The 26,013-nt window shown below is 58.8% G+C and overlaps 1 protein-coding gene across 3 annotated transcripts in view; it reads right to left on the reverse strand.

Annotated features, from left to right (window-relative positions):
- The window catches only part of ZMIZ2 (zinc finger MIZ-type containing 2), a 46,899-nt gene that overhangs the window by 13,967 nt on the left and 6,919 nt on the right, over positions 1-26,013 (reverse strand). The window contains exons 2-8 of one of the 3 annotated variants that reach the window (XM_005291553.5): positions 7,525-7,649; positions 5,986-6,103; positions 5,237-5,439; positions 4,652-4,844; positions 1,358-1,621; positions 628-807; positions 78-143 (exon numbers count right to left, since the gene is read on the reverse strand). In XM_005291553.5, the coding sequence (XP_005291610.1) occupies positions 78-143; positions 628-807; positions 1,358-1,621; positions 4,652-4,844; positions 5,237-5,439; positions 5,986-6,103; positions 7,525-7,574 (1,074 nt within the window). In that variant the 5' untranslated portion in view covers positions 7,575-7,649. The remainder of the gene's footprint in view (positions 1-77; positions 144-627; positions 808-1,357; positions 1,622-4,651; positions 4,845-5,236; positions 5,440-5,985; positions 6,104-7,524; positions 7,650-26,013) is intronic. The other 2 variants (XM_024105224.3, XM_042859896.2) reach the window with 2 other exon arrangements.

Here is a 26,013-nt window from a genome sequence, read left to right on the forward strand (position 1 = left end):
GTTCAGAGCAGGCCTGGCTGCCCCTTAGGTCCCAGAGCAGGGAGGTGCCAGGGCTGGCCCTCGGTGTGGTGACTCACCCCGTTCATGGAGGCCTGGCTGTAGCTGGTGAAGCTGGCATTCTGCCCATTGAACTGGTCAGTTGGCTGGGAAGAAGATGACCCCAAGGCACAACTTTAGAGGAGCATCCCAGTCCTCAGATTTCAGCCCACCCCAGACCCGCTAGACTGGCCTCCTCACCCCATCCTGGGGGGGCCTCATCTCAGGGTGTAGGCAGCAAGATGGGTCAGGGGTACAGACAGGAGCCATGGGGTACGGGAGAGGATGGTCTTGGGGCTAAAGCTTGAGCCTGGGAACCAGGACTCCTGGGTTCTTTTCCCAATTCTGCCTTGCTGGCTCACCCCAGAAAAGCCATTGGGCCCTCTCTACGATGGGGTTCAGCTGTGGGAAACAGAGGGTTAACTCCCCAGAAGCTCCTAGAGCAGGGGGCACTGGAGCAATTGGGGGTGAGGGGCAATTTTAAGACAATGTGCTCCCCCCAGTAGAGGCTGCCATATCCTACCCCGTACAATGCCCCCCAACACCCTCCTCCCATATAGTCTCTGCAGCATTATCCTGACAGTTAGGTACCTTGTAGTATGGTCCGGTGGAGCCAGAGGCGGAGAGGTACTGGCCCATTCCTTGCTGCATGGGCATCCTGTGGCCAGGATATGAAGGGGACGGGGCAGATGGCTGGGGTGCGCTGGGGGCATACTGGGCAGCTTGGGTGGGGTACTGAGCCCCCTGAATGTACTGCTGCCCAGGGTAACCCTGAGAGGGAGAGAGAAGATGGCATCACAGCCCTGAAAGCAGGAAGAGCGGAACCCCCCATGCAGCCACCTCTGGGAGGCCAGCACAGAGGTGATGCATTGCTCACTGCCTAGCAGTGCTGAGCAAGACTCCAGAAGAGCCATGCCCAGTAATCGGCTGAGTCGCCCCAGTCAGGCTTGAAGCTGAGAGCTAGGAGCCTCGCTGAAAATGCTGCCTCCCCCAGCACCATTGAGTGCCTCCACCCTGGGGGCTGGAGTTTGTGGGGCCTGCAGTAGCTCCCCCTCCTCTAGCCCCGGGGAACTCTCGGCTTATCACTTTTGGCAAGCTCAGGGTTAAAGCTGGGCATCAGGTCTCTCCTGAGGGGACAGAAGAGGTTCCAGAGCTGCAGGGCTCCCAGCCTCCCCAGGCAGGAGCCAGGCCCAGGACCCCATCCTTGGGCAGCGGCAGGCTGGGTCCCAGCATGAGGGGTCACTCTGGGCTGTTTAATTGCAATGGGACACAAATCCCCTGCCCACTGGTCATGTCGGCTTCATCCCTGCTTCGTACTCACGTCACTGGAATATGCCCTCTTGACCCCCTGCCGGGGGATCTGCTGGCTCTGTGGGGGCCCGGGGTACCCATGCTGGGGCAGCCTCTGTCCTCCATACAAGGGGGTCATGCCAGGGGCCCTGGCAGGGTTCATGCTCATGGGAGACATTGCTGAAGGGCCCATCACGCCCCCCATGCTGGCAGGGTTCATCCCAGTTGGCACAGTGGGTCCACGGGGGCCCGAGTGAGGCAGGAACTGGCTGTTAAATGGCTGCCCGGCCCCCATCTGGAGAAATAAGTAGAGAGATCAGAACCACTTGGAAAGGAAACAAAGCACATGGGGCACTGCAACAATTCCTGGTTCACACCCTAGCACTCAGCACTGCCGAGGTGTCCAGCACCAAACCCCATCACTGACCCCCCGACACCCATCACTGACCCCCGCACATCCAGCACCCATCAGTGACACACCTCCCTGCACCCATCACTGACCCCCCCCAATCCAGCCACATCACTGATCCCACCACACCCAACCCCATCACGGACCCCCCCACACATACACCCGTCACTGACCCCCTCCACACCCAGCACTGAACCCCCTCACACCACCAACCCCATCACTGACCCCCCACATGCACCCAGCACTGAACCCCCCCACACCCCAACACCATCACTGACCCCCCACATACACCCAGCACTGAACCCCCCCACATCCAACCCCATCACTGACCCCCTCACACACCGCCAACCCCATGACTGATCCCCACATACACCCAGCACCCATCACTGAACCCCCCCACACGCATCCCATCGAGGAACCCCCCATACACTCCCAGAACTGATCACTGACCCCACCCACATATAACCCCATCACTGAGCCCCCACTGTACGGGGAGATTTTGGCAAACCCAGTAAAGTGCCCGGATCACTATTGCTTATTGCTAAAAGCAGCCAAGTCAGCAGGCCGTAAAATGGCCATGCAGCAGCCATAACATAACCAAGGCAGGAGGGGAGGGGGATTTGGGTGCCACAGAAAGGGCAGCTTGACCCCGCATCCTTCCTGATAAGAACTGTGTTGAAATTGCTGATATATGCATTTTAGAAAAATAGGAAGCTTGTCTATATGTGCCCTCAGGAATGTGTCTATCAGGGCCTCAAGGCGTGCAAACTCTGGAAAAAACCACAACTGGTTAATGGATGATCAGAAGGAAACCTTTTGCTTGACCTTTGAAACTGCTTGCTTAATAGGTTTTCTTTAAGTGACATGTCATTGTATTATTAATGTATAAATAAAGGGGAAAAGTTTGAGGTAGTTGGACTCCTCAGGAGGGGCTCTTCAGGGACTCTCCCTCTGGACACATCTTGTGGTCCCCAGCGGCAGACGGAAGATTTGGCCAACGGAAGGCTGCTGCTGTGCCATTCGAGAGCCACACTCAGCTCCGGTAATTATCGAGGGTTGGGGGTGTTTTACTAACCTGTTGCAGACGTGTGTAAATGCTTGAGACTAAGTAAAGTTTAGCTTTAAGTGAAAGCCCTCTTGTGCTGTCCTGTTTGTGCCAGCCATCTATCGGTCGGACGGCCGTGTCTCCCCTGATTTATTTCCTGACACCACCTCGCACAGGGTAAAAGTTACCAAGAGCTTTGGGTTGAAAGAACCTCGGGTAACACCACGCACCCATCACTGAATCCCCCCATCCAATCCCATCACTTACCCCCCACATACACCCATCACTGACCCCCTCCATACCCAGCACCCATCACTGAACCCTGCCAAACCCAACCCCATCACTGACCCCCGCCATGCACCCATCACTGAACCCCCACATCCAATCCCATCACTTACCCCCCACATACACCATCACTGACCCCCTCCATATCCAGCACCCATCACTGAACCCCCCATCCAATCCCGCCACTGACCCCCCCCATCCATCATTGAACCCCCCCCACACCCAACCCCATCACTGACCCCCCCCACGCACCCATCACAGAACCCCCCAAACAACCCCAACCCCATCACTGACCCCTGCATGCACCCATCACTAAACCCCCACAACAAACCACATCCCTGACCCCCACATACACCCATCCCTGAACCCCCCCCAAACCAACCCCATACCGGACCCCCCACATACACCCATCACTGACTCCCTCTACACTCAGCACCCATCATTGAACCCCCACACACCCAATCCATCACTGACCCCACCACGTACACATCACTGACCCTGCCACGGAATCCCCACATACACTCAGCACCTATCATTGAACCCCCACACAACCAACCCCATCACTGACACACCCACACACTGCCAATGCCATCACTGCCCCCCCCACACCCTTCTCTGATCCCCCCCACAGACCCCATCACCGACCCCCCCTGCACCTATCATTGAACCCCGCCACAACCAACCCCATCACTGACACCCCCACATACCCATCACTGAACCGCCCCACAACCAATCCCATCACTGACACCCCCACACACTGCCAATGCCATCACTGACCCCCCCCATGCACCCTTCTCTGATCCCCCCACACCGACCCCCTCCTGCACCCATCACTGATCCCCCACATCCAACCCCATCACTGACCCCCCCACGCAACCCCCCACACACCTCCAACCCCATTACTGACCCCCCACATACACCCAGCAACTACCACACTCAACCCCATCACTGACCCCCCACATAACTTGTCACTGACCCCCCCCACGCACCCATCACTGATCCCCCCAAATACACCCATCACTGAACCCCCCAACCGAAATCCATCACTGAGCCCCCATGCACCCATCACTGACCCCCCAACATCCAAACCCATCACTGACCCCCCAATATACCCATCACTTAACCCCTCCATGCACCCATTACTGACCCCCCACACCCCAACCCCATCACTGAACCCCCACATAGACTCAGCACTCATCACTCACCCCCCCACACATGCACCCAGCACCCAACTCCCATCACTGACCTCCCCACCCCATGGACATCACCTACCCCACCCCACACATACCTACCAGTGCCAGAGCACCCATCTCCCCTCCTACACATCTATTAGAGCTGGGGTTCCCACCAACCCCAACACCCTGCTTCTCCACTGGGGCACCCAGCACAACCTAGCACCTAGCACCGCCAGGCCCCCAGAACGCCAACACTGCTCCTGTCGATGCTGAGGCACCTGTGCACCATCCCCAGCCCGTACCCACCACCGGGGCTCCTGGGCCCCAGAGTTACGCCAACACGCCCCATTTAATACTACAGCCTAGTGCCCCCGGCCTGCTAGCAGCTAGCAGAGGGGGCACATCTCTTACCGCTCCGTACTGGCTCAGCTCCTGACTCTGTTTCTCCTGCAGGGCGGCCACCGTGGCCGTGGCCGTGGCCGTGGCTGTAGCAGCTGCTGCGGCCACAGCGGCTGCAGCAGCCGCCTGGGTGAAGTCGGCTGGGGGCCGGCCTGTGTGCGAAGGGAGGCCCATGCCGCCGGGGCCATTGGGGCTGCCTGCATAACTAGAAAAAAGGGGGTGTGTGTGTCACAGGGCCGTTTCTGCAAAGGGCTGTGGGACTCCCCCCATTGAAGGCCGTAATGGCGTTTCCTCCCCCACCCCACCATCTCCCAGAAGGAGCCTCCATCCCATCCCAAGACTGGGCTCCCCAGTGCCATCAATGATGGTGGGAGGAGAATGGGGATGGCTCTTTATCTGGCCAGCAGGGGGGAGCACAGCACTGCAGTTTGTGTGGGCATGGGGTGTTTGAGGGCTTATTAGAGAGAATAGTTTCATTCTCCCATCACACCAGGGCTGCTCATGACCCTGAGAAGCCATCGTGCTCAGGAGAGCACTCCCACCAACACAGAGACTGGGCATGACACCATCCGAGCCATGCCAAGGCCTCCCCCTTACCTAGTGGTGAAGCCCGGCCCCCCGGGGTAAGTGCTACGGCCGTACATCCCCTGCTGCACGTAGCCCTTGCCGGTGGCCCCCTCCGGGAAAGGCTGCTGTCCCATAAACTGAGGCGAGTTCATTCCAGAGCCGCTGCCAGCCATGCCGGGCATCATGGGGTTTCCAGAGGCGTTTCCCCCAGGGCCCATGGGGTTTCCAAAAACCTGCACAGGAAAGATCCCGAGAGAAGTGGTGTGAGGGGGTGAGAGAGGCAGCCCCCAGCCCTGGGAGCCCCTCACCATACCCCCTTAGCCAAGGGGCTGCAGCCCAAGCCCCAGCAGTGTGCCTGGAGTGGGGGAAGGAAAGAGGGGGATGGAGGGGTGAGGGGGGCTGGTGGAGGAACATGTGTGGGCACAGAGTTGGCAAGGGGCGGTGTTTGTGGGGAACTGATGGAGTGGGGGTGGTGTGTGTGGGGAGATGAGTTGGCAGAGGCAGAACGTGAAGGACTGGGGTTGGAGGGAAGGGAGCTGGGATGGGACATATGTAGGGAGCTGGTGTGGCAGGGACAAAGGGTGGGGAGAAGGGATTGGCAGAGGGGAAGGAGGTGGGTACGGGTCCCATGACAGGTCTCAGGGATGCTTTCCCCTTGGCAATGTTTTAGGGGCTCCCAAAAACACCGCAGCTCTGGGCAGCTCTCTAGACCTTGACCTTGCCATGCCCAGGGGACCCCCAGCTGTGTCCCCGTGACTTGGGGAGGTGGCCGCGGGTACCTGGCTCTGGGACGTGTTGTTGCTGACGCCCCACACGGTGGTTACCACGGAGAGAGATCCTGCAGGCTGATTGGTGCTCTGTTGCCAAGGAACTGACTCGTATGCAAATGAACCATCACTAGAAAGAAAACAAGGCCATTAAAAATCCCTTTGGGAGGTTGGTGGGGGCGGTGGTGCAACTGGACAGACACACGTGGCCAGAGCTGGAGGCATCCATGGCCGGAGAGGGGGCTCCAGTGGATGGGGAGGAGGGGGGGGGAGGAAAGTTATTTAAGGTAAGCACCAATGTGGACACAAACCAATGGATATAAACTGGCCACAAACAAGTTTAGGCTCGAAATTAGGTGAATGTTTCTAAGCATCACAGGAGTGAAGTTCTGGAACAGCCTTCCAAGGGGAGGAGTGGGGGCAAAAAACCGAACTGGCTTCAAGACTGAGCTTGATTAAGTTTATGGAGGGGATGGCCTGATGGGGCTGCCTACAATGGCACGGAGCCGATCTGCGACTGCTGGCAACAAATACCCCCCACACCCAGTGATGGTACACTTGATGGGGAGGGCTCTGAGTTACTACAGAGAATTCTTCCCCAGGTGTAGTAATCTGCCCACATGCTCAGGGTCGAACTGACAACCAGATTTGGGATCAGGAAGGAATTTTCCCCCAGGTCAGACTGGCAGAGATCCTGGGGGGGTTTCGCCTTCCTCTGCAGCATGGGACCCGGGTCACTTGCAGGTTTAAACTTGTGAAAATGGTGGAGTCTCTGTAACTTGGGGCCTTTATATCAAGATTTGGGGACTTCAGTAACTCAGCCAGAGGTGAGGGGTCTGTTACAGGAGGGGATGGGCAAGGTTCTGTGGCCTGCCATGTGCAGGAGGGCAGACTAGATGATCATGATGGTTTATGAGTTTATCTATGAGTGTTGGGAAGAGCTGGGATGGTATCTGTTGCCAAGCAGGAGGCAGGGCCGGCTCCAGACACCAGCTTAACAAGCAGGTGCTTGAGGCGGCCAAGGGAGAGGGGTGGCATCTGCGGCAATTCGGGGGCAGCAGGTCCCTCACTCCCTCTAGGAGCGAAGGACCTGCTGCTGGACTGCCACCGCCAATCGCGGCTTTTTTTTCCCCCCAATTGCCGCCGCCGATCGCGATTGCGGCTTTTTTTTTTTTTTTTTTTTTTGCTTGGGGTGGAAATGCTGGAGCCGGCCCTGGCAGGAGGTGCTAAGTTGGGGGGATCCATGACGGGGGAGGAGGCACTAGTCTATGTGGGGGAGCAGGGACAGGGCAGGAGGCAACACAAGGTGGTTATCAGCGAGGTTTGTGTGGAGCTGATACAAAACACATCACCCCGTCCTCTGGTGCCACGTGGTGGGTAATGCTGGAGATGTGCATGGGGAGCTCTGTTGCTCTCCCCATCCCAGCCGGCAGAAGGGGTGAGGGACGACCCCAGTTCCCCATACATCTCCCTGGAAAGCCCACCCCCAAATTCCAAGGTGTGCCAGGGAAAGACAGACGGACTGACGGACAGACGAACAGAAACACTCACCCATGCGGCGTGGGCGGGAGGGATGGTTTCATTGGGTTCATGGAGTTCATTGGCTGCAGGCAGGCGAGTGGGCTGCGTGCTAGGTCTTCGGGAACAGCAACGGCTGCTGGGTGGTTCCAGCCGGACTGGGGAGGGATGGACAGAGCGCCAAGGCATTAACACTACAAGGAGGCAGCAGCCACATGGAGTGTTAGTTCTCTAGGCAGGCTCTCCTGGCATGGGGCACTGCAAGGGGAGCTCCAGCTACTCCGGCCCTGGCAGAGGGCGCTACGGGGAGCGGGGCAGCAGCACCAGCTGTGGGGGGAGCGCCCAGCTACTACAGCCCCGGTCTCTCCCAGCAACGCCAGCTGTGGGGAGTGTGGCAGGAGTGGTGTGTGGGGAGACCTCTTCCAGCAGGGGGCACTGTAGGGAATGGGGCAGCAGCTCTGTCTGGGGGGAGCTCCCCGCTAGACCTGCACTGGGAATGGTTTTCCCTGTGAAAATTATTCCCGTTACATGTCAGAACACAACAGAGACCTTTCAACATTTTAATGAGAAAGCAGAGAGAGAGAGAGAGAGAGACCATGCCCTCCCCTTCCCCAGCAGGCCAGGATTAGAGCACTGGTGATGGGGGGAACTCACATTCAAATCCCTCCTCCAAACTCAGCAGGGGAAGGAAGGGAACATGAATGCCTGAACCACCTGGCAACAGATGTCATCCTCAGCCTCCCCCTTCTCCACTGAGCACCCTAAGCACGTGGGCGCTTTGCTCTCCTGGGGGCTCTGTCTCCTTCCTCCCCCCATGCCCCAAGAAAGGCCAACCTAAACTGGAGGATCCTCTCCTGCCAGCCCCCCGCCCCCTGGGGCAAGCGTCGGTGACACTGATCCAGTCCCACCAACACAAAAACGTTTCATCGAAAAATGGCCGCCCAGCTGGTATCCCTGCACAGTCCGAGGGCCAATGGGTGCCTAGAGCAGGCGCTGGGTTCAGAAAGCAGCAGTTGCTTGGAACCAAGAGCAAGACTTAGCAGACCCCCACCACTCCTAGAGGGAATGAGGCCCTGCCAGAGCACCCAGGCCTGGCTCCAGGAGGGCACTCATCCCAGGGCTCGGGGTGGGCATGGAGGCAAGCACGTGGGTCAAGGGGTCACTTCCAGTTCAGCAACATGCATGCTCTTAATTCATCATTCCCCCATATCTCCCTCCCCAGCCCCCTGCACAGACAACCCACCACATAAAAGCACCCCCCATCCCACACCCCCTGCAAGCACACACACTGGGCCTCACACGCATGCGCCCTGCCCACAAATAAATGCCCTATGCGCATGCAGCCCACTCAGATGCAATCCCGCAGACACCCCCGCAGACACACAACCCCCATGGACACCGCAAATACGCCCACCGCTGCACAATCTGCCTGCTGCCACAACCTGTCCCCCCACGATTGCTCACACAGCCCCCAACCCCTCAGCACCCCCACATTCCCTGACACACAGTGATGCCCCTCTGCCCAGTAGCTGAGGTGACAGGGCTTTGCCCGTATTGGCCTGAGTAACCCTTTCCCCAAGGTGCTAATGCTCTGCCACCTCCTTGGGGGTCCCTGGGGTGGCCCCACACTGCCCTTAGGAGACCCACAGGGCAGTACTGGACACTGGGCCATGGTGGCAGGGGCTGTGATTCAGACAGGGCTGGGAAGAGAGCAGGGCAAGGCTAGGCAAAGAGCCGATGCGCTCGCCCACCTGCTCCGCCCCCCACGTCTGCTCTGCCGGCTGAAGCCCCCTCCCACTGGCCATGTTTCTCCACCCTGCTGCACCCCCTCTCCATATCAATGGAGGCTCCCACGCAGCCCCATGACATCTCATGAGCATGATCAGGCAAGGAAGGTATCTTTATCCCTGGGTGGCAGAGGGCTGTGGGGAGGGAGCTGTCACCCAGGGAGGCTGGAGCTCAGCCAGGAATGGCACCCTGGAGTCCTGAGTCACAGGTCGCACCCGCCCTCCTCCCGGTCCATCCCTGGCACCCCACAGCCTCCCCACAGCCTTCCCAAGGCCAGCCGGGGGCGGACCCTGGCGCCTTGCACGGTGTTTGCGTCCCAGCCCTTTGGTCGGGTCAGATAAGGTGAACCCTTCAATTCAGTTCAACCCCCTTAGGCTGGCCCCCTGGTCTCACCCGTCCCCTTGTATTGGGCCCCCAGAACTCCTCTCTTGCCCCCCCCAATGACGTGCGGGGGCTCTCCTGAGGGGAAGTGGTCACATTGGCTCGTCAACGCCAACTACGTTAGCTTCACAGCGCAGCCAGCAGGAACTTGGCGTCCTGCCCAGATCTGGCAAAACAAGGTCCTGGCATGCGCGGGCTGGAGGGCTGGCCTAGTTTCGCTGGGTTAACTCTCCCTGGCCCACAGCTCGCAGCCGGTGGCATGACGCAACCAGAGCAAACCCACAGCACCTGCCGTCCGGCTCAGGGGCCACTACGCCCCAGGCACAGCAGGCAGGGGGAGAAGGTCTCTTTAGGAAACGCCCTCTCCCAGCAGGGGGCTCTGTCGGGGGCAGGGCAGCAGCGCTGGCTGTGGGTTGAGCTCCTGGCTACTCCATCCCTGATCTCCCCCAGCAGGGGGTGCTGTGGGGGTGGGGCAGGGCACTGGCTGTGGGGGGAGCTCTCAGCTACTCCAGCCCCAGCCTCTCCCAGCAGGGGTCACTGTGGGGAGGGACACTGGCTGTGAGGGGAGCTCCCAGCTACTCAAGCCCCAGCCTCTCCCAGCAGGGGGCACTGTGGGGAGTGGGGCAGGAGCACTGGCTGTGGGGCGCCCTGAAACGTCCAGTGCCCAACGTCCCCGCATGCAGCAGCGTGCCATCCCAAGCACAGTGAGGAAGGAAAGCGTCTCCGGCTGGAACAGCCCCAACCAGCTCCTGGATCCTGTTTGCAAACACGAGGTGGAGCCAAGGCCTCCTGGCGGGGAGCCGGCAGCGCGGGAACCCGGCACGGCCCTCTGGAGCAGAGGGGTGGCAAGGCGGGGCAAAGGCTGCCCTCCCACTTCGTGCCTGGTGCTGGGGGGAAAGGGAAGCAGGCCTGGGGCTGGGACAATAGCTGAAGCCCCCCCTCCACCCAGCAGCCTCCAGCTCTCAGCCATGGAGCACCAGAGCAGGGGAAACAGTAAACCCTGGCTCCCTGCCACCGCCCGCTTCCCTTGTGTGCCGGAGACAGGCCTGTGGCCAGAACACCCCACACCCCAGTCAGGGGCTCCCGATCCCCGTGGGGAGCCTGGGATCCTGCCTCAGCAGGGACCTGTCTGCCAGCTGCCCCTCCACCCGCTAGGGGCAGGGGCATCCTCTCCCCATATGGGCGGTGCCTGGCTGAGCAGACAGAGGAAGCCTGTCTGGAGCGAGGGGGAAGGGGGCTGCTGGCTGGGCCCTCAATGGCAGGCTGCTTGGCTGGTGCTCCCAATGGGGGAGGGGAGCGCGTGAGCTCAGCCGCAGGAACAGGGGCAGGATGCAAAGGGGCTGCGGGGGAGGGAGCCCGGTGCATGGCGGGAGGGGGGGGGCAGGAGCTGCACATCCCCCCTATGAGCTGCAGGGCTGGGGGGAGGCCTGAGAGGGGAGCCGGGGGAGGGGTGTTCACAGGTGCTCTGCTTGCGACAGGAAAACGACAGCAAGGATTGTTACATCTCCAGCACTGAGCCGCCCCCACCCCCCCACACACCCACTTCCCCTGACCAGCTGGTCCTTAACTAATGATCCAGCCCCAATGAACGGTGCTGAACCCCATCCCTAACTGACAGGATGTCCCCAATCTCCAACTCCAAGCACCCACCAGCCTTCCAGACACCCCCCTGAGCTCTGCCTACACCCACCGGGCACCTTAACAAAGACCTCACTTTTATTAAGTTCAACCAGCCGTCCCCCCGCTGCAACAGCTAAAATCCCAGCTCTTTGGGTCAGGGACTTGTTGTTCTAGGTTTGTCCAACACCTGGCACTCTGGGGTCCTGGTCCATAACTGGCACTCCTAGGCACCACTGCAGTGCAATTAATAGAGTAAGACAGAAAGTACTCAAGTTTAAGGTCCCACTAGTAGCATCACCTCAGCACCTATGTTATGCTGCACATTTGATCCCAAAGAGAGGAACAGAGAATTCAGGTGTGAGCCCCGGGGCTGAGGTGGCAGTGCCATGGGAGTCTTAAGTTCTGAACATAAGAACAGCCATACTGGGTCAGACTAAAGGTCCATCTAGCCCAGTGTCCTGTTTTCCGACAGTGACCAATGCCAGATGCTTCAGAGGGAATGAACAGAACAGGGAATCATCAATTCTGGATGTATCTTTTTGCTCTGATCTCTGCGAATTTAGTGCTGCACTAACAAAGTTCTTTGGATTGAATTTCCTAGGTTTTTTAAGAGGAAAAAAATCCATTGCTTTCAGACATCCCTTCAACCAACAATAATGTTAATACTCCTAACCTGCACTCTTCATTGCTTTGCAAAGAATGGGAGAAACTGAGGCACACTTTCCCCTCACACAGTCACTTTCCTCCCTGGGTGCAGCCCCAGGAGAGGAATCCAAACTTAGGGGAGTGGCTTCACCAAGCATCTCGCAGGCTAGTGGGAGAACTGGCCATAGAACCCAGTCTCCTGAGTCCCTATCCAGTGCTATATCCACTAGGCCACATAGCCTCTCCAGGGCAATCTTCGCTAGCTGTGCACAGATCCTGCAAACAGACCCAGATGAGCAGGGTCAGAGCCTCACCAGGGCTTCGTCCACACAGATCCGCTTGTCCAGCCCTTAGGACTTAATATCTACTGCTCGAGCTCAGCGTGTGATTTTCAACCATTCGTACCTCAGTCACTAAACCAAAAATATTTGGTCTCCAACCCAAGCCAAGGCCACAGTCCCCAGGAAGGCCCTGTAGTCAAACCTCAGCCGACTCTGCCCTGAATACGGCTGGATATTTTCCCCACCTCCAGTGACTCAAATGGCTTTTGCTCAAATTTTCCAAAATAAAATAATAAAAAAAACACAATTTCCTTCAGGCAGACCCCCCAAGCCTGGAAAATTCCTGCCCCAGACAGCGCATGTTTTGGAAAACTGTGAACATCCAAGGGCTCGTTTGGATTAAAATGTAGAAACTAAATCTCTCAAAGCCTTTTAGAAGAGCAAACAGCACGTTCTGGTCCAGTGTCAGACCCCATTGCCCCTTCCCCATAGCTTTTCTTCCAGACTAAGCACAGCTGCAGGCTAGAACATCAGTTGCAACAATGTGTTCCCATTTATCAACCAAAGAGAGAAACACAGTAGGTCACATGCACACACTGCCATTATAAATTAACCCTGTAGTTACTGGACTAAAGTCCAGTAGTGTGCAAAGCACGTCTAACCTTCCTAATATCAGCATTATGAACCCACCTAACTCAGCTGTCTCCTGTACATTCAGATAATCAGGCTCTTTCCTCAACTACAAGGCCCAGCCTGCTCACTGCGGGGAGGAGAGAGGTGTTTTGGGCCACACACAGGCAGGGGCTGTGCCCCAGGGGCTCCCAAGAGAGTTTTCAGGGGCCCCCACGAGAGTTTTCGGCGGGTCTTCGGTGGCAGATCCTTCAGTGCCACCAAACACATCCGGAGCGAGTGAAGGACCCGCTGCCGAAGACCCGGAGCTTCTTCCGCTCGAGGTCTTCGGCGGCGGGTCCTTCACTCGCTGCGTGACCCGCCGCCAAAGTGCCCTGAAGACCCGGAATGGAAGGACTCCTGTCGCCGAAGACCCCAGGCCCCCTGAATCCTCTGGGCAGTCCTGCACACAGGTCTGTTTGTGACCCCCTCACCCATACACACCGAGCACCCCATAGGCCCAGCACTGCCATCCCAGCTAGCAGTGCTGGGGCAATGTGGTTCCTGGCACTGCCCAAACACAGCACCCTCTTCCCTAGTTCTCAGCAAGGGGCCGGGCTGGGGTTTGACTAGCAAATAGCAGACCCTGATTGGACCCATGCACTGGGGAGGGGAGGGGAGGGGGGGGAAGAAGTGCCAGGACTCTTCTCCAAAACCCTGGGTGCAAGGGGGATGCCCACCTGCATCCCACCCCCCCAAGATAGGGGAATTCAATTTGGCTCTCTGACTGCCCACAACACAACAGCCACTTCAACACTGCATTCCTAGCACCAGGCCTCCGAAGCCTGTGCCAGGGGCACAGATCCAGGTCGTGTTCCCTTCCCAGCACTGGGCACCCAGAGCCCGCTCCAGGGGCGCAGAGCCAGGTCGGGTTCTCCTCCCAGGGGCTGTACCCAGCCCCTTTTCCATGGGGCAGTGATCAGCTTCTGAAATTCTGCTTTCAGTCTCAGCCTGGGGAATCCAGCCAGTGGGGCAGACAGCCAGATGTAAAATAAATCCTTACCCCACCCCCCAGGGCATCCTGCTACTCCCCACCCCAGCTCTGCATCACCCTTCCCCCAAACAAGAGACATCCATGAGCCAAGTCTCCCCCTATCCCAACCACACACCCCCCAGCATTCTTCCCCCTCTTACAATCGGTGACGCCTGCTGAGCTAATGGGGGTGGGGCTTTAACCAGCTCCCTGCTTCCCAGAGCCAACCAGCCAATGGGGGGGGGGAGGGGGGGTCAGACCACACATCGATCAGGTTAAGGGATCTCTGCACAATGGAAAGTCCCACCAGGCCAGACCCCTCCCTCCCGAGTGACCCCCTACAGCTGGGCTCTGCACTCTCTTCCCCAAGGCTGGCAGGCCAGGGCTAGTAATTTAGCATGAGGGCGCAGCAAGACCCAGTCCTAGCTCTGGCTGCAGTGGGCTGGCCCCAGCCATGGGGCTCTCCCTGAAAGCCCCTCCCTGGGGTCTGTCCTGTGATGGAGACAAGCTGGAGCAGCAGGGACACCCGCCTGCCCCCTCCCAGCCACAGTCCCTCTGGAACAGCATGGCCCCCTTGCTCTAACCACTAGCTCTCCCTTCCTTCCGCCAGTCCCATGTTAACACACTAACACCACACAACAGGATTTTGCTGGCACCAAAGGGAGGGAGAAGAGCTAGGCAGCACTGCAGCTGGTATCCAGTCTCACCTGATCACTCAGGCTAAGAATCAGTTTTCAGACTCCCCCTCCATTTTCACTGGCTCCTCACATAAGATCACCTGAAGTTGGATTTTTTTTTTAAGTGATCAAAATTCTCAACAGTTTTTCAGCAAAACTGAAAAACCAAAACAAATCCACTTCCCTCCACCAGGGCATATTCTATCCAGACTGCTATTGAGGGGGGCTTCTGCAGACCCCCAAACTCTGCTCTCTTCCCCCTCTCTATCTGCACGAGACCAGTCCCTTGGCAAAAAGCCTGAGTTACGATTCCCTAAGATACCCATATTTAGGTGCCTGTCTTTAAGGATCTGAGCCTTGGAGACTCGGTGAATACAGACGCTTTTCACGCAGGTTGTAAGTACACTTGCTGTGCTGGCACCCACTTTGCTGACTTCTAGCCTTTCAAACTAATTCAAGGTGAGCACGGGAAAGGGGCTACACACCTTCAATTTGCATAGCTCACAAGGAACGTTTTTAGAAACGACTGTGCAGATAGCATTTTAATCCAGTTAAGATCTGGCGTATTTTTGCCACGAGGGAAGTGCTCTGTTGGAAAGGCTGAAGGGAAAAAGGAACATACTTGCACAGAAATTAAATGTTTTTTGGCAGGAAATTATTACAGAGATTCATCTTATAACAAAATGCCGGCTTCCCAGAGACCCCTTGACCTGCTTACTTAATGTTCCCACAAAGGATCTACCTTTTAAACAGAACGACAAATTAATTTCTTTTTTATTGTTAGCAGCAAGACTTTGTATTGGAAAAATGTGACTTCTCTTCCTATGGAATTGTGGTATAGTAAAATATGAACTGGCCTTGTCACGGAAAAGCTTTCACACGCAAGAGACATTGAAAAGAGGATAGCTATTTAGAACTTGGTCATCTTTTTTAGTGTACTCAAAGGAGGAGGGCTCTCCAGCCAGCAAGCCAGGTTCTTTAGCCAGATTCTTTGACTATTAATCTGATCCTGAATAAGTAAAAAGTAATGTATGATATAGTATGGCAATGTTTTATTGTAACTTTGCCTTAATAAAAAGTTTAGAAGACAAACAAAAGAACTAATTCCAATGGTTTCCTTCAGACTCGGCTTGTTTGGCAGATCTCAGCAAGATCTAAAAATGAAGCCAAGTTTGAAAAAAACAGAGGTGTGGTTTTAAATGTTAAGAATGTTTAGGGATCACTACTGACATGAGATTTTCCTTTTCCCCACTTATTTATCTTTAAACAACTAGGAAATTAAATGCAAAACTACATTCCACTGTTATACGCATTCAAGTCAAGAACAGCAAAAGTTCAGGCCGACCACATATCTCCTTAACTCTGCCTCCTTGGGTCATTTGCATTATGATACCGTCATGCCCACATTCTCTTGGATACAAGTGTAGCTGCAGAAATGAAAGACACAGTGTTATCCTGGGTTATGAGACCCTACAGTTAAAAGTTGTGTCAAAATGCAAGCACCTAAGGGGGCAGAGTTGATGGAGAACACAGACAGAGGCACTTGGTTAAACTGTTCACTCTGATTTGGGCATGTCCTGACTATTGATCAATTCGTTGTGGAATGTGTAAGCTACATGATTAGCCTTGTTAATGGATGAATGAGGGTGGCAGTGTTAGCACAGATCCAGCAACCCCTCTCCAAACCGGACACAGACTTCCCAGTCTTCCTGGAAACACCAGAGATTCGCTAACCCACAGAGCATTTCTGTGCTGCCCCCTGCCCTGGGACCCTGGCATGGCCTCTGCAGCAGGGCAGAGTTAAGGACCATGCGACTGTGTGTTAGAGACCATGGGGAGCCGCTGCAGGGCGATCCTCTAAGCATCGGAGAGGCACCTGATGACCTCCCAGGGGTGCAAAGACAATGCAGGGCACCTCACCCCATGCCGCACAAAGACCGTCCTATCCCTCAGGATGAAGGCCAGCTTGCCACCCCCACCCTTCTCCCATTGCCTCCCCATAGCACTATAAAATCATCACACTCTTGAAAATAGCTGGTGGGAGGGAGGCCATGCGTCCAGAGGGATTCCCCGCATCTCCTGTAGCCTGGCTGAGTGAGCGGGTCGAGCACCAGCAGAGCAGATGCCAGCCCCAGTTGCCCCATGCTGAGTGGGGAGGGGCATTCCACCATATTGCAGCGTGTTTGTGTGTGTGTGAGAACACCAGTGCTTCTGTGATGGCTCAGATACAACAGCCCCCTCCAATGCCTCCTTCTGACCCCTGCAACACACAATCCCTTCTCTCTGCCCTACTCGCCCTCCAGGGACCAGCCGGCCAGCTGAGTGTTCCAGCCCTGCGCCCCTTGGCAAAGCCCGAGGTGAGGGTGGGAAGGGGAGGAAATGCTTGAATTAGATTTCTCCGTAATCTCATTGTGCGGGGAGCAGCATGAAGGGGTGATACGGCCCTACCACGGGGAAATGCAGAGACGGGGCCGCCTCGCCACAGGTGGCCCAGGGTTCGTCACCCACCACCCATCCCAGAGCAGGGCGGATGGCTCTGCAAGAGCAGCGGGGCCCCGCAGAGAGAGGGACAGCAGGAGAGCTGGTAGTGTGGCTGAGCTGCAGGGCCACTAAGACAAAGCCCGGGGTGGGCGGGGGGGGCTGCTCCCAGCACCAGTGTTGCAGAGGAGAAGGCTCTCACAGTGCCAGAGACAAGGCAGGAGCTGAGTGGAGAAGCAAGTGACTCAGGGCCCGATCCTGCCCCTTATGGAGTCATGACAGGTGGGCAAGGACTCCATTCCCACTTGTAAATGATCTTGCAAGGCAATGGAAAGTCTACCCTGGAGTCCCCAACAAGCTGACCAGGTATGGAGACCTAGGAGGGCAGACACGAGAAGGATCCTGCCATAAATGGGGAGAGAGGGCCTGCTAGGCCCCCCTGCTGTGGACAGCTGCAACAGCCCCCGGGAGGGGACCCTGCCAAGGGCTGGTGGAGGAGGCTGCATTTAAAGAGGGGGGGAGGAAAAGCAATACACAAGGTCAAGGACCATGCCAGGAATGGCCACGCTCTGCCCCACCCATCAGCTCCCCAGGTCACCCTGCCACTCCAGCACCCACCCAGCTGCCAGGCTGCAGGGCAAGGCCATGAGGTTCTGCACCAAGTAGCTACCCTGTTGATCTAGCCTGTGCCACTGTCAGTGCCCTGGGAAGGAGCTTCCAGCTTCGTGTTCGTTCCGTGGGAGGTAAAATGGGGAGGGGGGTTGCTCTTGGAGTTGACAAATGGGTTCTCTGCCTGCTGCCTCAGAGCTGCTGATGCCCCTCAATCCCGGCCTGCAGCCCCTGCTAGCCCAGCTGTGGGCCTTCCGCAGAAACTCCAAACAGCACCAGTCTGTGTAATATAAACAACGGAATCGCACTCCTCAGCCAGTGCCCATAGCAGAATTGGGCATGCCAGAGCACGGGGCAGGAAGGAGTAGGACAGAACAAAGGACTGAGGTACAGGGGGCAACATGACACAAATAAGCACTCAGCCTGGACCTGCTCCATCCCCGGCTGGGATCATGGAGGCAAGAAATCCCCTAGGGGGCCCTTCTGGAATAAACTGTCCATGGAGAACATCCCTTCCTGACCCTGTTATCTGTGCCAGGGGAGTGCACAGTGCCCCTCTGGGTCACAAGGAGCAGACAGGAAAGGGTTATGGGGCTGGGAGGTCAAGGCAGCTGGAGCTACTAGGTGACTGGGCCCACCTGCTTTATACAGCCAGCAGGAAGATGGCAGCTGGGAGGGCTAGTAAGTGGCAATACCCCAGTTTCACACAGCAGCACCATCCTCTGCCCGGTCACATTATCCAGATACATGGTCAAGTCTCTTCTGTCAATCATTACTCTCGCCCTCAGTGCTATCTGATGACAGTGAGTTCCACAGGCTAAGCATGTCCTGGGTTGATCTAAGGACAAGCAAAGGTCTTTGGAGCAGGTCGAACAAGTTAAACAGCACTAGAGCTGGCAAATGCTTAGAGTGCCACCCAGGCGGTAGCACAGGTGACTCCGTGTGGGGCACTCTCCTCTCTGAGTCAGGGATGGCTCTGCAGCCAGGAGGAGTGGTGACACTGAGGGTCCTGCCCCCTGGGCAGATGGAAAGACTTTTTGCAAGGGGGGTGGGGGGGGGCAGCGCACTAAACCTGCTGTCTGGCCCAAACCTCCTCGCTGGGGTAGGGGGGAGGAGTTCCTGCCAGGCATCATGTTGCTGTGCATGGCACCATCCCAGAGGTGGCCGCAATGTGCCAGAGTGCCAGCTGCAGAGAGCTGGGGGAACTTACCCCCAAGGGGTCCATTTGCTGGGGAGTAGGTCAGGTAATGGGGGTCAGCACCAAGCTTGCCCAGAGAGCCCTGCAAGGTGGCTTGAGCACTGCAGGGGTGATCAGAGCCACTCCAGCTACCACGGCTGAGCCTGGGAGGGGCTTGGACACAGTAAGGGGGTGAGGAAGGGTGCAGGGTGTGCTTTGTGGCAGGGGAGTACTCTGCTTGGCTCCCCCAGCTCCTCTCCTCACCTGGGCCTCAGAGAGTGTTTGCCAGGCAGGGGCTCCCCTGCCCAGACAGGGCTTTGGACTGGGACAGTGGAGGGCTGAGTGCACTGGGGGGAGGGGAGGGGGTCAGGCCGCTCCCCTGGTGCTACAGGGACATGGCAGGCCCAGGCCCAGCCCCAGCCCCACACCAAGCCACGGCCGGGAATATCAGGCTACAATGTAGAAGGGGTGCTGGGGGCATCTGTCTCCAGGTCCTGGGGCTCCCACCCCACTTGCAGCCAGGCCCCTGCCTCCCTGCTCAGCCTGGGGGGAAGGGGCAGCTGGCAGCTCTAGCAGGGGCAGTGACTAACCCTTCCATGGGGCCCTGAGTCACTGGCGAGGCCCCATGACCCGCAACCGGCTCTGCGGGGGTAGGCTACAGCACGATGCCCAAAGCCTGGGGCCTTGGCATGGAGCCCTGGGGGGCTCTCTGCCTCCCTGCCCATATGCCACAGTGGCACTCTGCCCCCATCACCCTTCTATTGCTGTGCCTACCCCATCTGACCTGCACCTGTGCCAAGCCCTGCCCCGGCTCCCTGGCACACAGGAGCACCACAGCCTGCTGGTAGAACTGGGGACACTGTAGCTACCAGACTCTGGCTGCCCTGATGGGAGCAGGAGCCAGGAGAGCGCCCAGGCACTGGGCATGCTGAGCCCCATCTGGGTGCTGATGCGCCTTACCCCCACCCATGGGGCGCCAGTGCCCTGTTTCAGACCCGGGTGCCATCCATCAGCATCTGGCCCCTCCTGCACTCTGGGGCAGGGCCCTGTGTCTCTCCCTCCCATTATTCCCACAGCCTGCCCTGCCATGGCAGGGCAGAGCTCTGCGGGGACGGCCACGGCGATTGCCTTGGCCCTACTCCCGCTTGGCTGCCAGCGCCTGGAGCAGGGCCATGGCACATCCTGCAGCTTTGAGCCCGGCACGGGCACCGCGTTCCCATGGTGGGGGGGGAGGGGAGGAGAATGTGCTGTCCTCCAGGAGCTGCTCCCAGTTCAAACCAATGTCCTGCAGTGGACAAGTTTAAACCAGCTTCTCCCCGGTATGGGTAGCAGCTGGTGCTCTCTTAAACTCCAACTCCAGGCCAATGCTTGGCAAGAAAGGGATGTTCTCAGCACTGGCCCAGGGAGGATTCTGGAGAGCAGAGAGTCAAGGGGAAAATGCCCCCCTGTCCAGCAATGTCTGGGGAGGGGGGACAGCTCTGTACGTCCATGCTCACCCCAGGTGCTCACTAGGAATACTGAGGCATGGGGCAAGGTCCTTGCACCCAAGCCCCCTGCTAGCCGCCGGGCAGGGATGCCAGTTTGCCACAAGCCCCGTGCATTAGCCTTTTGCAAAATAGCAGAGAGAATCCAATCCCGCCCCCTCCCCATCCCAGGGATGAAGAGCTAATCCATGGTCTTGAAGCGGGATGGCTGGGGGCCCCTGTGCCAGGGGGTACCCAGGTGGCTGGGGGAGTTGAGGCTCCTTCCCCAGCCCCCACCTGGAGGGAAGGACTACTCTCCCCTAGGGCACAATTCTCTGGCTTCTCCGTGCTGCTCCTCCTGGGGAGCTGGGCTGTGGAAGGGCCCTGTCCTAAGCCTGCCAGGGCCTCTACAGGTGCAGTACGGATTGGGGGTGTGTGAGAAAGGAGTAAGTGCTGGGCCCTGGTAGCTGTCTGGGGTGGTCAAGTTGTGCTGTAGGCTCCTCCAGGGGGGCTGCCCTGTGCTCCCTGGTGCTGACCGTCTGCCTGCGCACAGCTCCCCTGCAGCGCACATCCGTGGCCTCTGTGCTTCTTGCAGAACATGTTCCTGGAACAAGGAAACAGCCTGTTCCTTCCCAGGGATTATATCCCAGGAGGCATCGCAGGAGAGGGCACGGGGCCTCCTCCCTGCACCCAGGGCAGAGGCGAGCTTTCCTGCCTTAACCCCTTCCCTCTGCAGCAGGCCTGAGGCCCTCTCTGCTCCTGTGGGAGGCCAGTCTTGGGAACTGGCAAAGCTGCTGGAGGCCAAAGACACGGAACCACCCTGATGCAGCTCCTCTGTGGAGCTGTCAGCAAACCCACCCAGGGGTGGGGATGCATGGGAGAAGTGGGATAGGTGCCCTGGCACCCCCAGAGCCACTGGCACCTTGCCGCAGAGGCGGCCACTGAAGCAGCAGGAGACTGCCGGTCCTGAGGTGCACTGAGCCACTAGGCTCGAGGGAAGCAGTGCTGGCCTGGAGCTAGGGGCCTCACGCTGCGGGCGTGCTGGCTCAAGCCGCTCCACGTTAGCAGTTGCGGATGAAACCCGCTCCGGCGTGTCGCCCCAGCGTGGGCTTTAATCCTGCAGCTGCCCCTCCCCACCCTGCTGAGCGGGGATCACCGGGATCCCCACGCACAGGCCTCCGTGCCTGTGGAGTCATGGCCAAGCTCACAGGGTTTAGTGATTTCTAACTGGGACTACTAACTTATTCCTCCTGCTGGGACGAAGCCGGACTGGGAGCTCCCCCACAGCCAGCTGCCCTGCTCCCCACAGCGCCCCCTGCTGGGAGAGGCTGGGGGCTGGAGTAGTCAGGAGCTCCCTGCACTCCCACCCTCTTCCCAGCAGGCCCCCTCTGTAGCTGGTTTTGAGGCAGGGGTACTATCCCGGGACGTTCCAGGGCCTGGGATGCTGCATGCTCCGTGGCGTGCAGGGTGGGTGGGTGGGGAGAAGGTGCCTCCCCCTCCAGGCGCAGCTTCTAGGACTCTGAGCATGAGGTAAGGAGCAGGTGCCCAATGGGCACAGCCCTCCCTGCCCCTCAGGGCCAGGCTGTCCCAGGTGGGAGAGATCATCAGCACCGGGGGCCCAGGCACCTGGAAATGCAGTTGCCACTTCCTGGGGCAGTGGGGGAGGGGAAGGGGAGGCTCACCCCCGGATGTGCCTCAGCGTCTGCAGTTCCTGTGCAGGCCCCGGTGGTCTCTACGCCCCCGCGGCAGGGCAGAGCGTTGCAGTCTCCACACACAGTTCCTCGGCGTGGGGGGAAGGGGTGGGGGGTGTCGCCCAGCAAACTGCAGAGCACAGTCCCATGGCCCCTTCTGCTAGGGAATCCCCCCAGCCCCACTAGGAGAGAGCCCCCTCTGGAGCGTGGCGTCACACTGGCAAGGGAGAGGTGCCTACAGCCCACAGGAGGGTCAGACCACCCGCACAGCTAGTCAATGGCTGATCTCCAGCTGGGCCAGCGCCTGGCCAAAAGGGGGGGGCACAAAGGTGGGAGCAGCAGGAATGGGGTGACATTAAGGCTGAATAGCAGAACCGCTGGCTCCAGCAGGCTGTGGGGCTGTCTCCTGGGATGCTGGAGCAAGGGGATTTTGAACTGGGAGCACTGGAGCAGTATCTGAGCCTTGTGCATTGGGGAGCTCCCCATGTAAAGGATGCAGCATCCCCACCCGGTGCCTGGGACTTGCCACCTCTCTGCTCCACACCCTTGGACCTCTCAAGCACCTCTCTCTGCTGGGCAGCCTGGTGCCAAGGGACGGATCCATGCAAGTCACTCTGTGCACTGAGCTCTCAGCCAAGAAGCAGCCGTGAGGCCTTTGTGTGCAGCCAGGCAGGGCAGGTAACCTGATCCTGGAAAGGGGAGAGGCACCCCAGCCCTGCCCAGCAGAGCCCAGCTGGCAGCCTGCCAGGAACCCAAGAGCTACAACTCTTTGGCATGAAGTGCAGATGGCAGCTGCCCTTGTGTTTAACATGGAGGTGCAGGCCCTGGCAACAACAGCGCCCAATGGCACTGCCCTCCCTGAGCCCCACCGCTTGGTGGGAGAGAGGCAGCATGCTGGAGCAGGGGGCAGACACTTGTGCTGCCCAGCGGCAGCTCCAGCAGAAGCAGGACCCACGCTGTGTGTATGGGGGGGGGGGGGTAGCACCAACAGCAAAGCAGGGGACTCTGGGGGGCTGGGTTCCTGCCCCATCACAGCAGCAGGACCTCCTCAGGCAGGGAAGCGAGGACATGGGCATGGGCACAGGTCCAGCATCAAGAGACACGGCAGCAGTGCCTGGGCTCCCTGGGTTTAATCACAGGTAGAGAGTGTGGCTCTGCTGAGCATAGCGACCCCAAGAGTGCCGTGTGCCCAGCCATGCCATCCCCTTACCACCTGCAAACTCCTCCAGGGCCTGGCATCAAAGCCCCTTGGCCAGGGCACTTCATGAGGGACAGAGTGGGTGCAACGCACTGCGCTGTGGCTATTGTCTGCCTCCCTGCGGAGCAGAGCTCAGGTGGCCCTGAGGGGCCGGGCATTAATCCCACTCCTGGGCCAAATGCTGGGCCTGGCTAGCAGAGAACACCCCCTTCTGAGTTCTCCACCAAAAACCCTGCAGGCCAAGTCCTAACTTTGGCAATACCTGCAAAGCCCCCCCCCCTCCCCCCACACACACCCTGCAATGCCAGCCCTGATCCTGGACCTCATTAACCACTTCTACTGACAAGGCGGGAGCCCAGCTGGCTCTCCCAGAGGCTGTGCAAGTGCTCACAGGCGCCAGAGGCAACTAAAGGCAGCAGATCCAACACCGACACGCCACAGGGGCACCGAGCAGGGATCTGCTATGGGGAAGCAGCTCCAGGGCTGGGGACTCAGCAGAACCCAGGTTGGAACCGAATGGGCCCAGAGTGCAGGTGGGTGGGGTAGCACCTCCCCCTCCAACACACTGCAGGAGCAGGGGGCACACACAGGCCAAATGGGGATGGCTAGAGTCGCATGGCTGGATTTAGTGCTGATCGCAGGAGCTGGCTGGAGAGCCCTGGATGCTGGGCAGGATACGGGCAGAGTAGCCTGCTTCCGCCGCCATGTCCCCCCTCCCCTGGAGAAACCAGCCAGTCTCTGGGGTCAGGGGATCCTGGAACCCTGCGGAAGCTGCCAGTAAATGGGGGGCTGACAGGGCAGTACCATGTGTGCTGAGAACACAAGGGCTAAGTGACCCCCACTGCTGTCCCCAGCTCTCTAGGTCCTTCTCTGGCCAGCACGTCGGAGCCCTCGTAACACATTGATCCAGTTGGCACTCTGCCAGGCTGTCTTAGCCTTCACACCCTTGGGGTGTCACCCTGCAGTGGGATTCTCACAAATGGGCCCCCCCATCACCCTAGTGGGGCCCAATCCCATAGGGGAACTGAGCAGGCAGGAGACCTGCCAGTCCACACAGCAGGAGGGCCGGACACAGGCGGGGCAGGGCATCCCAGCACTGCATAGGAAACTAATGTGGGGGGAGGCGTAAGAGACATTGAGCCAGAGGAGGGACAGAGAGAGGCTGGGCTGCCAGGGCATAGCCCAGCCAGGGCAGCTGGCCTGGCCGAGGTGCCTGACCCCAAACAGACGATTCATGGCTGGGTATCCCAAGCGGAGGGAGGCAACAACCTCTGGCCTCTCAGCTGCTTAGGTCCCACTCCTGGGCAGGCCTTCGCTCTTTATCCACCTGGGCGGGACCCTGGACTGACAAATGGGTTGGGAAAGGCCCCCTGCCACCCATCCTCTGGGTTCTGACCCCAGACCAGCCAGCCCCAGGAGAATGGGCAGAGGGTGTTCCTGGAGGGATGGGGCTGGAGTTCAGAATAAATCGGCCATTTACAGCCTAGAAACGATCACACATGGCTTGCACACGCTGTCCCTGATATACACACATGCTGTCTCATGCTCTCCCAGTGACACACAACACAAACACCCCAGTACCTCTCCCCCTTATCCTGTAAATAACAAAGCTGATCTATTTGAACTAGAGTTGGGGGGAGGGCAGCAGGGGGAGCCTGAGCGTCTGTGGGAGCCCCTGGTGCTGGGGTGGGGTGGCTGGACATGGAGTAGTCACACACACACACACTCTCTCTCTCTCTCTCTCTCTCTCCCCCATGCTGCCCCCATGGGAGGGGAGGGGAGGCGAGAGGGGGGGGAAATGACACACCGGGGGGGATCATGCTAATCAGTACTGAGAATGCCAGGAATGAGCGTACCAGCCACCCACCCACCCACCCACCACTCCCTGCCTGGCTGGATCCCCACCTCACTCCCCTGTGGGGCACTCACACACCCCCTAGGCAGGGGAGGGGGAAATCACAGGGACTTTCCACACTGCCCCCCCTCCCCCAGGGGGGGGGGGGGCGGCACTCTGCAGTGACTTGCTCTGCTCCCAGCCTGGGGCAGCGGCTGGTATCAGTGGCTCCCCCGGCCCCAGCGTTCACTTTCCAGGACCATGGGACTCTCCCTCCCCCCCTCCCCCCCCCCCCCACACACACGGGTACATCCAGCGCTGGGCAGGCTCCATCCTCATGGGACAGGACGCCCTGCTGGGGTCCCTGCAAGGGCCGCAGGAGATCAGGAAGCACAAAACCCAAGCCTCTGGGCTCAGGCTGGGTTGGGGCCCTGGTGCCAGCTGGCCAAGGGGATGAGAACAAGGCTGGGGACAGGTGGGGTCTGCTCTCTCTGTGCTCCCTGCTCCTCTAGCACTGGCCCCATTGTGGACCCTTAGCAGCACCCAGCAGCTCTCTATGCTCTGCCAACGTTGAACAGTCAGATGCAGGAGCGGGATGGGACAGGGAAGGGGCAACAGGCAGAGAAATCAGCAGGGGCAGGGGCCACAGCAGGGAAAGCGGCAAGGCCGGGGGCAGCCTTCCACCACAGGGAGCGGGCTGCGTATGGGTAGGTAGCACCAGGGCAGCGAGAGCAGCTGCACCCAGATGGGCAGGAAACAGAGGCCTTAGGTAGAACCATTCCAGGCCCATGAGCCTGCTGCAGCTGGCTGGCAGGGGCATGTGGCCTCCTGCCAGGGGACCCTACTCCCCTAACTCGCTGCAGGGTTCCTGGTCATCCTCACACACAGGGGCAGGCACCGAGCACTGGTGATGCCGGGCCCCAAGGGGAGCTAAGAAGAGTCCTCTCCCTCCCCCAGGGGGGCTGGGGTAATTCCAGGCTGATGGCTGGGTTTCTGCTGTAGGCCAGATGCAGACACTTTCAGTTCCCTCTTGTCTCC

This window comes from Chrysemys picta, chromosome 2 (assembly GCF_011386835.1).
Source record: "Chrysemys picta bellii isolate R12L10 chromosome 2, ASM1138683v2, whole genome shotgun sequence".
Taxonomy (NCBI): domain Eukaryota; kingdom Metazoa; phylum Chordata; order Testudines; family Emydidae; genus Chrysemys; species Chrysemys picta.